A 12,306-nucleotide genomic window follows, 5' to 3' on the forward strand; every position below is an offset into this window, starting at 1 on the left:
AAATCTGAATTATAGGGTTTATAATTAAAAAGAATCCTAACGACAAATCTATACTAAACGAAACTATATGATTGTACCTTCATCCTGGCTTTTTGGTGTTTGATATTACAATATATATGGAATGCTTCATCACTCAAAAGATATTTGACCAAGAAAAAGACAACATCACCAAACCAGCTAGGGAAAAAAAAATCAGAGAGAATAAAGCTAGAGCAATGGATAAACATAGAAACCTCAACCCCAAAAAAAAGTGGGGGAGAACAACTTTTGCCTAATGATATCTATTTAATTGTGGAAATAACGACGTCTGTCTACAAGTTATACTTAAATCATTTCTGTCAACAGGTCAATCATTTTACAACTTCCATTTTAGCTCAATACTTTTAACAAATATGTCAAATTACATTTTGAACACCTTATTTCTTTGAACTTCATTTTAAGGGGGGGGAAATATGTTTGAATCTTATTGTTCAATCTGAAAATTGTAAGGATTATTAAAAAAAGCCTAACGACAAATCTATACTAAACGAAACTATACAATTGTGCCTTCATCCTGGTCTTTTGATGTTTGATATTCCAATATGTTGAATGCTTCATCACTCAAAAGATATTTGACCAAGAAAAAGACAAGATCACCAAACCAGCTAGTAAAGATAATCAGAGAAAGAAGAAAGCTAGAGCAATGGATACACATAGAAACCTCAACCACGAAAGAAAAGGAGAAAAAAAAAGAAGAAGAAGGAAGCGCAGTTTGTTAAAATTAAACATCTAAGACAAATTTTATTTTACCTGGAAGAAAACTGAAATGCGCACCAATATTTGATTCTTCTGGTCATGCAAAGATTTAAGAAACCAGACCTGATAACAATACCATTACCAAACCGAACAAGTTACATTCTACAACTCAAGATGGAGAAACAAATTGACGGAAATCAATGTAGCGAATCATACGACAAGTTATTTCGTCACGAGCCACCGGAATAAGTGCTTCGTGAATCTACCACAGCCTGTTTTGAATGCCATCCTCAATGCTCTCGATTTGGTTAGCCCATAGCTCTGCAGGAAATGTCATGCTGTTGTAATCCACAATACTAACCGAAAGCTCGTTTTCTCTTCCGGCATTGTTGTTGAATTGAGCGGCATGATGTTTTGAAGTTGAACATTGTTCCACAACCCCGGCTACAAAATGCAGCGAAGATTTAAGATCGTGGCCTGATTCCTGCTCATTAATAGATAACAAGTCGTTCCATTTGTTGTCTCGAACTCCTAGTTTCTTCGTTCGGGTCCTCTCCCTAGCTCTTGCTCTTGCCATGTCTCTCAATTCTCTGGCAAGTTCAGGTTGGCACGGAGCTCTTCTTGAAGATTCTCTCTTGGCTTTCGGTCTAGCCTTCTTGTGCTCGCTGGCCAAATGCTTGCCGCTGTAATCAGAGATGGTGGAGGTGTCCTCAAATTCCAACTCCAAAGTAGATGCTTCGGTGCTCTTAGAGCTGGCTCCGCCGCTCGAACTGCGGCCTTTTGGCCTAGTGGCTGCCTTCAACTTGTCGATAGAATCCTTAGCTTCTTCCATGAGCCATTGCACCGTCTTGCTAGCCTTGTCATAGCCAAGCATGTCTTGGACATGGAAGAACTGTGGAGCAACCTCCAGATTGAGCCTCATTCTTCGGTCTCTTGGCCCTTGCGCCGTAACTATCTTGCTGTGTCGATCTTTTCTCGTGGCTCGCTTGCGGGAATTTGCAGTGCTCATGCTTTTGACCTTATTGCTGGGGGGTGGCGGAGCCGTCGGGGGTTTTGACAGGGAGTACTGATTACTTTCATCACCAAGCTGTGGGAAGACAAGGTCATGGAGAGTGTTCCCTTGGTTGAGTGCGAAGGGGGAGAAGGGGAAATCTAGAAGGGCAGAAAAAGGCCTCGACTCCATAGCAAGGCGATGAGAGGTTCAGGGTTATGGGAGGACCTGAAGCTCTTCAAGGGGCCGGGGGATTAGGGTTTGGAGCATAGATATAGATAGAGGAGTATGATTGATTTGATATTTTTGTGGAAGAACATGTATCTGGATAAGGGAATGTGGGTTTATCAGCACCCTTAGCTACATGAAATAGCGCGCTTGTTGAGAGAGCTCCAAGGCTTTTGGGTACTCTCGTTGTTTGAGCTTGTGGATATAATAAAGAGGAAGAGGTAATCTAAGAGCACAGCATAAAGGGAGCCCTCATGATGAAGAAATGAGAAGAGCTTTGAGCAAGATGGTGATGGTGCTAGCTAGCATTTATTGGGAATCAAGGAACTTTCCTCTCTCTCTCTCTCTCTCTCACAAAATGGCTTGAGAGGGAGTGGAAATGGTGCATACAAAGTGTATGGTGCGTCTTCACGTGGGAGCAGTGAGAGGATGACCTCTCTCTCTCTCTCTCTCTCTCCCACCCCCCTCTCTCCAGGAGACTCTTTCTCTCTCTACACTCGCTATCAAACTTTAGAACCCGTTATATTGCAGAACAGTTCTTGATAAAGGGGAAGCGCGGTTTGGTTTTGGACTGCGTATTGCATTAATGGGTGGGATTGAGACCGGACACATCTTGGAGGAAAAGAAAGATGCTTTTGATGTGTCGTAAAGATAGAGTTTTGCTTTTGTTGGGTTTTTTTTCCAGATATTGGTCTCCGAAAATCAAATCTTAAAAGGGTTATTTATAAAATTAATCCCTCAGGCGGTGTTAGTCAATTGAGACATTTTCATGCAAAATGGGATAATTATTAAAGTGGGATAATTTTTTGCTAGTGGGATATTTTAGTGGGATAAATAGGAACAATTTTGTGAAACGGGATATTTTGATAAAATAACGTGGGATAATTTTTTATAATCATGAAATATATATATTTATGCATTTTGAAGAATAAATTCTATTTATGTATTTTAAACTTACTATTATTGATTGATAATTGCTTACAAGAATGTTCTTTACTATTAAATTTAAACTTACTATTATTGATTGATAATTGCTTACAAGAATGTTCTTTACTATTAAATAACTTTTGGTTAAACTATAAGATATTGACAATTATTATTATAGAATGTTCTTTACTATTAAATAACTTTTGGTTAAACTATAAGATATTGACAATTATTATTATAATGATGATTAATGATGGTGATAACCATAATAGGAAATATATAACTCCCAAATCATCATATATAATAACTATTAATTCTCCCAAATCACATAAGTGGGTTGAAATAGATCCATCTCGTTAGATGAGGTTACAATGACGAAAGAATATTTTGTTTCTTTTACCTTTTATAGTGAGCGGACCGTTATACCATTCTCTCAAACTCATAAACCATTATTTGAACCCGTTGAAGGAACGAGATTCAAATCCAAACCCATTAACCAATTAATTCATCATCTTTCCCATAAATAGTCCCTTGCTTCAACACCTTCCCTTTTACAACAAAACAAAAAAAAAAAATACAAAACCATAAGTCATGAGAATGCGGTCAACCTAATGTTCAAGTGTGAGATTCTGTAATACTCTCTCAAGCTGACAATTTGGACTTCATTGACGTTTCCTCCTTGATTTGAGACTATCGCAAGAGGAAAAGAAAACTCCTTCCTACCTCCTCAAGACGGGTAAAATGATAGAGAGGGAAGGAGGGATGGACCATCACAACCACAACACACACATATATACTATATATATATATTATATATAATATATTATATATATATATATATATATATAGATTGTCATTGCTATAGAGCTGACAGCATATTTTACAAAATGTGAGCCCCCACATCGATGTGACTAATAGGGGACTCACATGCCATAAAGCTAGCAACCCATTTTGTAAAATGGGTTGTCAGCTCATATACATTTTTCCTATGTATATCTGTGTACGTGTGTGTATACACATACATACATTCATGCATACATATATATACATACATACACACGCACGCATATATATATGGTTTTGAGGAATTAACTCCTAAGGTAAAATTGTAAGCGCACATCTATGGTTATTCTTAAGCTAGCCCTAGTTAGAGTATGTGGACAGTTATATGAGGGGTCTAATTCAATTCATTATGTGATCTGGGAGAGCTAATAACTATTATGATGATTTGAGGGAGTAATATCGAAATAACCAATCTAAGTCCTCTAAATCTTATAAATTGAATCAAATAGACCTCTTTTTATTTATTTTATTTTATTTATTTTATTTTTATTTATTTATTTTATTTTATTTTTGTGAATATGGAAATCAAATCTAAGACCTTGAAAGTCATATTTTGGAGTCTATCAATCATCCGGATCACCTGCGGGCTCCCAAATAGGCCTCTCATATTAGAATTTGTTATCTTCAACTGCTAATAAATTAACATAGGGATAATTGCCAATTGACCACCTTGGTATCAGCCAATTGCAAATAAGCCTCTTAGTTTTGTTTGTAATTTTGCGCAGATAAATCCTCACCAGTATTTGTCCAAGCACATACAGACCGTCGTGTTGAACTTTTTTTTCACTCTTTTAAGAGTAAAATAATAGCAATTGGGGGGGTCTATCTTCACCAATACAACTATAAAGGGTGCATCCGTCTCCTCAAAACTTAAACTTTTTTAAGAGTAAAAAAATTCACTCAATAGTTGCATTTGCACAAATAGAACTACACGATGTCTATTCACATTTAGGCTAAGGGGATCTTTTGGCAATTAACCCATAAACTCAACCATTGTCAAGGTTTTCAATTCTACCTAGTATTATAACAAATTTTTAGCTAATATATAAAAATTAAGTTCATCTCACTGGCTCACTTTTTTTTCATTCCTCTCACTTGTTCCCCTTATTTCTCTATATTTTGGTGCTTAACATTTAATATTTGTTGTCTTTATCTTTGTAGTGATTTCTAATTTCAAAGATGGGTTCAATATTTGTGAAGTAGAGATGAATTTAGTAAAATGAGCTACTAAGGGCATCTCAAATGCCGCTGTGTTAAACTATTTCCCCTCCAACCGTACCGCATTCTTTGCGGCACTTTGGAGCGGATGAACAGTGCGCCGCCAAATATGGTGTTGCACTGTTCATCCGTGTTATTACTGTTCATTACTTTTAAATTTTTTTAATATTTATTTTTTACTTTTTACTTAATATAAAAGTAGATAAAAGAGAATATTCTGAGAATATTCTTTTTTGGTGCAAAAAATAGTGCAATGGGTTGGAGATGTATTACTGTTTGATGTGATTTTTACACCATTTTTGTGTAAAATTTACACCATTTTGGTGCAATGGGTTGGAGATGGTCTAAGAGAGTAAACTGCGAGGCTCACATCTTTCTATGTGATAACTAGAATGGGCATCATTACATGTATATTTCTTAGTAGTTCATCTTGCAAAATGAACCGTTACGTCATATCCGTGTTTTTCCTACAAAGATTCAAAGTTCATATAATAGGAAATTTATAAATTAAAAAAATAGAGGTACCATTACCCTTTTAACTTACCAGTTATTAAATATATAACAAATTGATACAACTTATAAAATTATGAGACTTCTTTAAAATAGGTTTAATTGCACTTACATGCATATAGTTTCCTCTACTTTGCGCTTTTATACTATCACTTGTTTTTTATAGCATTTGTATGACACTAGGGGTGCACTCGGTCCGAATACGGCTCGGATATGATACTTACCATATCCATATCCGTTTACCCATCTCGGATACAGATATGGATATGAATATACTTCGGTAAGAAAAATTCATATCCATATCCGCTAAAATCGGATACGGTTACGGATATACATGCAAATATATGAGAAGATATGCATGTGGATACAAAACAAATATGAGAAAACTAGATAGTATGGAGAAAAACATAGTTCATGTGTTACAAAAGAGTGCATTAATATGTTCATTATAATTGAAAAGTTAAGATTAGACATCATGATCATCAAAATTAATCATAAATCTATAATCTAAGAATCGAAGCTATCGTAAGAGTAGGACTAATATGAATTCGGATATTTCAGATACAGATACTGATATTTCATTACAAAACCATATCTGTAACCATATCCTATCGATTATAGATTTAAGTAACCATATCTGTATCCTAACGAATACGGTTACGGATATTTCCTTGGATACGGATACGGTTTAGCACCCCTACCCTACACGTTTAATTTTATTACAATTAAGCCGTTAAAATATATGTATTTTGGGAAACTTGTTTTAAAGTACCTACATGTTTTGAGGGTTGATATTTCCTCCCCTTTTTTCTTTCCAAATCCACACCCCTAATTAATTCGTTCCAAATCCACACCCCTAATTAATTCCTTCTTTCTTAAAGCCCAATTCACTCGTTTCTCACGAGACCTCTCTGGACCTCTCCCTTTACTGCTCCCTGCAACTCATTCCTATCTTATCACGTGTCCTCATCTCACATGCTCTGGTGACAATTATTTTCCTCTCTCTCTCTCTCATCCCGCCAAAGCCACTCGCAGCAGCTTTGCTTAAAATTAACCAAAATCCCCCTCTGACTCCGTGAAGACTGACTCTGCACTGTTTCGGCTGCTGATTGGTTCCGTACCTGTTAGGTCTTGGGCCAATGGGAAATTGCCAGAGCTTCAAAAGTTGAAAGCAAATAAATATATTTTTGTTTACTCATATACATGCCGTCATCTTCCATTGCTCTTGCCCTTTAATCTCTCTACATTTGCCACTTATGTCCCTCTCAAACTCCTACTTTCCTCCCTTTTTCTCCTGAGCTTGCGCGCGCGTGCACATGCTCTCTTTTGGTTTTTCCTTTGTCCCCTCAGGCCTACTCAGCTCCATTCTGATAGATAGAGCTCTAGGGTTTCTTCGGTGCAATTGATTGTTCTGCGTTCCATATAATTGCTCAACTTACTTAGCTGAGCAAGAAAACAAAAGTTTTTTTTTCAATTTTTATTTTTCCAACCCTATGTCCTGTCTTCATTTAATTTTGAACCCCACCCATTAAAGGATCATCCTCAAATTCAAACTATGCATTATGAATTAATCAATATAAAAACTTGAACCGTGTTTAGCAAAAAGAGGGTCAGAATTAGTCCAATTTGAGGGGAGATTTCCCAAACACCGCCTAAATATAGTATATTTTAAACTCAAATGTAGCTAATGATGCACCAAATATAGTTTAGTTCCGGAAAAAAAATACTCCCAAGTATAGCGAATCAGAGGCTCAAACGGAGCTAAGGATACACCATTTATAGCAACTAAGACATCAGTATCGCGATATAAACACAATCTTGTTGGTTTTGGTCGTGTGAAGAACGAAACTTAAAACAAAAATGTATCGGGTCGGTCGACCGACGAAGGAGATCCTGTCGACCGAAGAGACTGCAAAAAATGAGCTTAGGAACACGCTCTAGCCGGTTGACCGAAGCTGTGTTATCGGTCGACCGAGGGTGACCAATCGGTCGACCGAAGGTGATGCGTCGGTCAACCGAAAACATGCACGAAGACCCCGTAAGAAACTGTGTTCTGGCCGGTCGACCGACACCCATGGTCCGTTCGACTGGAATCAGTTTTTTTAGTTTTCAGGTTCGTTTAGGAAACTGTTTTAGGCTAGGATATTATATATTTCGTGATATGTTTTTAGGGTTTGTAGAACACGAAAAAAGAGAGTTTTTGACAACGCTTTGAGATCAAAGAACTTAGAGAGAGAGAGAGAGACTTATTGTGAGCATTGTAATCTTCTTCAATTAATCAAAGAATTATGTGGTGTGGCTCCCGAGTACGTAGGCACGTTTATCGAACCGTGTTAAATCTGGTGTTCTCTGGTTTGATTATTCTTTCCTACTACTTTTTCTTTTATTTGCGGTGATTTTCCTACTTATTAAACTCTTAGCACAAGATTCAGAAGGGCATGGGTTTGATTGTGTGATTCGAATCCCCAACAATTGGTATCAGAGTTTCGTTCAGGAGATTTGTGCGAGAGCCATGGCATAGGAAAGCAAATCGAAGATTAAGAAGTTTGACGGGTCAGACTTCGCCTACTAGAAGTCGCATATAGAGGACTATTTGTACCAAAAAAATCTTTACCGTTCGTTGATGGGCAAGGCTAAGGGAAGAAGAAGGAGGAATCAGACGAGGACTGAGAAATATTGGATCGAAAGGCTCTAGGGCAGATCCGAGTTGCTCGCCAAATTAGTCACCCACAATATATTGAAGGAGAAGACAACGATGGGGCTTATGGAAGCGCTCGAGAAGATGTATGAGCAACCGTCAGCCACAAACAATGTGCATCTCATCAAGACGCTCTTCAACCTCAAGATGGCAGAAGGATGCTCCTTCACGATGCACCTCGGTGAGTTCAACACGATTGTTGATCAACTTATCTTCGTAGACATCATGTTTGATGACGAAGTACAGGTCCTATTGATTCTATCACGGTTGCCGGATAGTTGGGCAGGTTACATGGCCGTAATTAGGAACTCAGCGGGAAAGGAGAAGTTGAAGCTGAGCGAGGTTGTTAGCATGATTCTATCCAATGATGTTAGAAGGAAATCGTCAGAATCAGAAAGTTCAGGTTCAGCCCTAAATCTCGAGCAGAGAGGCCGAAGCCAGAAGAAGGGTAACCAGAATAGGAATCAGTCGAAGTCGAAGAAGAAGAGGTCGAACTCGAAGGTTAGGCCTATCAAGGGAAGTGTTGGATCTGCGGTCAGGAGGGTCATATGTTTTTAGTCTGCAAAGCGCCAAAGAAGGATGCGAATGAGCAGGAGGCTCACCTTGTACAAAATGCATTGATTCTTGCTATGGACTGTGATTCTGATTCATGGGTAATTAATTCGGGAGCCTCTTTCCACGTCACTGCTAATAGAAAGCTTCTTCAGAACTATGTAGCAATGGACTTTGGGAAAGTGTACTTAGGGGACAACGAGCCTTGCAATATTGTTGGAAGAGGTGACATGCAGATTCAAATGAAGGGCTTCAAGTGGAATCTGAAGAACATCAAACACGTACCAAAGTTGAAGAATCTTATTTCGGTGGGCCAGCTTTGAGCAAAAGGCTATGTTTTAACATTCACCGGGGATTCGTGAAAATCTCAAACGGTACTATGGTGATTGTCCAAGGCAACAAAACCGGAATACGTACTCTACCTAACTTCACATACGAGTGACACCATCGCAATTACAGCTGGTAAGGAGAGTGTAGATCTGTGGCACAATAGGTTGGGACACATGAGTGAGAATGATATAAAGATTATACGCTCACAAGGAAAACTAATCTACATCGATTCAATGGAAGTTGGTGTTTGTGAAGACTGCATCTACGGGAAGCAGAAGAGGGTCAGCTTTCTGAAGGGTGGAAGGTCACCTAAAGCTCAGAAACTAGAGCTTGTTCATACAAATATATGGGGCCCAGCTAGTATGTCTTCTCTTGACGGTTCGACATACTATGCCACCTTTATCGACGATCACTCAAGGAAGGTTTTTGGCATACTTCATGAAGCACAAGTTAGAGGTGTTCAGGATCTTCAAGAAGTGAAAAGTCATGGTAAAGAATGAGTCAGATCTGAAGGTGAAGTCTCTGAGATCGGAGGAGCAATGCTAAGTCCGTCGGCACACCTCTTAGCAGTTAATTCAAGCTATCTGAGGAGCAATCACCCAGAAAAATGCATAAAAGGAGCACATGAACAGGGTGTCATACTCATCAGCTATTGGTAGCCTTATGTACGTGATAGTTTGCACGAGACCGGATATCGCCCATGCAGTGAGAGTTATGAGTAGGTTTGCGAACAATCCAGGGAAACAATATTGAGATGTCGTGAAGTGGATATTACGTTACTTGAGAGGGACTACGAATATGCTATTGTGTTTCAGGAGGAAGGAGTCGGTACTGCGGGGATACATGGATGCAGATTTCATCGGTGATCATGATACAGGTATGTTTATAGCTTAGCGTCGACATCAGTGAGTTGGGTCTCACGTCTGCAGAAGATAGTAACATTGTCCACGATTGAGGCAGAGTATGTCGCAGTGACTAAAGCCAGCAAGGAGATGATTTGGTTGACCGGGTGCCTGGAAGAGTTGGGTTTAAAGCAGAGGAACGATGTTCTTTATTATGATACCCAGAGTGCTATACACCTTTGCTAAGAATCCAGTATATCATGCCAGAACGAAGCACATCGACATACGATACCACTTCATACGCTCGCTGATTGATGACGGCAAGTTACAATTGGAGAAAATTTTTTGGGGAGCCAAAATCCTGCAGATATGTTGACGAAAGCAGTGACTATCAACAAACTGGAGTTGTGTGCAACTTCAGTTGGCCTTCACGCTTAGGAGATGAAGGCGAAGCCACACTAGGATGATCGACAGGATCGCCGAGATGATGATGATTGAAGAATGGATTTATCTGGGTAGGAGAAGATGCTTACGAAGATGGCAGGAGTTCGGGAGAGTTCGTTGATGGAGGTTTCGTCTCCAAGTGGGAGATTGTTGGTTTTGGTCGTGTGAAGAACGAAACCTAAAACAAAAATGCGAGTCTGAAAAAATCTCGAGTCGGTCGACCGACGGAGGAGATCCGGTCAACCGAAAAGACTGCAGAAAACGAGCTCAGGAACACGCTCTAGCCAGTTGACCGAAGCTGTGTTGTCGGTCGACCGAGGGTGACCAATCAGTCGACTGGTCGACCGAAGGTGATGCGTCGGTGGACCGGAAGGTGATGCGAAGGTGATGCGTTGGTCGACCGAAGACATGCACGAAGACCCTGTAAGACACTGTGTTCTGGCCGGTCGACCGACACTCATGGTCCGGTCGACGAAATCAGTTTTTCCAGTTTCTTGGTTCGTTTGGGAAACTATTTTGGGTCAGGATACTTATATACCTTGATATGTTTTTAGGGTTTGTAGAACACGAAAAAAGAGAGTTTTTGATGGCACTTTGAGATCAAAGATCTTAGAGAGAGAGACATATTGCGAGTATTGTAATCTTCTTCAATTAATCAAAGAATTGTGTGGTGTGGCTCCCGAGAACTTATGCACGTTTGCCAAACCTCGTTAAATCTGGTGTTCTCTAATTTGATTATTCTTTCCTGCAAGTTTTTTTTATTTGCGGTGATTTTCCTACTTGTTCAACTCTTAGCACAAGATCCGGAAAGGCACGGCTTCGATTGTGTGATTCGAATCCCCAACAAATCTCGGTTTGAAAATGATTCATTTTGGTTATTTCGGGTTTAAGGGATGTTCTAGAAAAGTCTGTAGGTTTAAATATAGATCAGGGCAGAGCTTTGAGTTCATAAATTTAATACCCCAAAAAATAAAAATGGAAATTTATGACTGAAAAACAGGTACAAGTGTACAACTCTATAGCTGTTTTTTGTTTGCAAATGGATAGTTTTTCCCCATCCATAGCCCGTATATGATACGATTTCCTTTCTAAAAGGATCACGACCACAAAGGTCACGTGGGGTTTCGGTCTTCTCTTCATGGTCCTTCCTTATTTTTGAATAATGGCTTAAATAAAAAATGTGAAAAAAAGGAAAAGAAAAGAAAAGTCAGCTAGCTTGTAAATATCTGGCAAAGGATATTATGAGCAGATAGATGCATGTCAAAGGAGGCTAGATTACAATGAGGAAAGTGGCCGCCTGCAAAGAGATAACGAGCTACAGAAGCCCCACTGTCGTTGGATGCTATCTTTTGTAATGGTGGGAAAGGACAGCCCTCATTTGCCCACTCACCGAAGCCCTAAGTCCTTGATTTTACATTATTTTATATTATTGAACGCACTTTGGGCCACCTTTTCTCCTCCCATAGTACTGCCCTTCATGTTTTTTTATGTGATTTGCTTATGTTGTTGTCTTAAACCAAAGTGGAATCAACGTAAAACAGGTCAAGGGAATGGTCACCTTGGTGATTAAGGAAGCGGCAACGGCTTTTGGTTTCAATTGCTCAGAGGACCATACTCTCCCTTAATATTCTCGAGAAAAGGTAAGAAATCTTTTTCTAGTACAAATAATTTTTGGATTTGTATCCTCTCTAGCCTCTACAACTATCAGAAAGTAGTAGAGAGAGAAACCACTTTCATCACAAACGTTGGTTTGTTTTGGGGAAGTTATGATTCTTTTTTTTTTTTTTTTTTTTTTGGTTCTGATAAAATGCTACAGGATGTAGCAACAGAAGAAGTGAATTGATTGAACGGCGGTATGTATGAAGTACTTAATTTGAACATTTTGGTCAATAAAGGGTGCCCATGAGAAAGGAAAATATGTTGCATCAAAGGGGAAAGGTTCTTGAGCACTACAACTTTATAGAGATGGCTGAAACGAAAATTATGCT

At 39.0% G+C, this 12,306-nt stretch overlaps 1 protein-coding gene across 1 annotated transcript; it reads right to left on the reverse strand.

Annotated features, from left to right (window-relative positions):
• On the reverse strand, positions 722-2,594 carry LOC109850994 (transcription factor CYCLOIDEA-like). Its single transcript, XM_020421093.1, has 2 exons — positions 952-2,594; positions 722-858 (listed from the first exon to the last, which is right to left on the reverse strand). The coding sequence occupies exon 1, from the start codon at positions 1,916-1,918 to the stop codon at positions 998-1,000; it is 921 nt and encodes a 306-aa protein (XP_020276682.1). The 5' UTR covers positions 1,919-2,594; the 3' UTR covers positions 722-858; positions 952-997.

Source organism: Asparagus officinalis, chromosome 7 (genome assembly GCF_001876935.1).
Source record: "Asparagus officinalis chromosome 7, Aspof.V1, whole genome shotgun sequence".
Classification (NCBI taxonomy): Eukaryota; Viridiplantae; Streptophyta; class Magnoliopsida; order Asparagales; family Asparagaceae; genus Asparagus; species Asparagus officinalis.

Excerpts from the sequence above, each read along its gene's own strand:
- LOC109850994 (XM_020421093.1), bottom strand. The coding sequence starts at position 1,918 with ATGGAGTCGAGGCCTTTTTCTGCCCTTCTAGATTTCCCCTTCTCCCCC.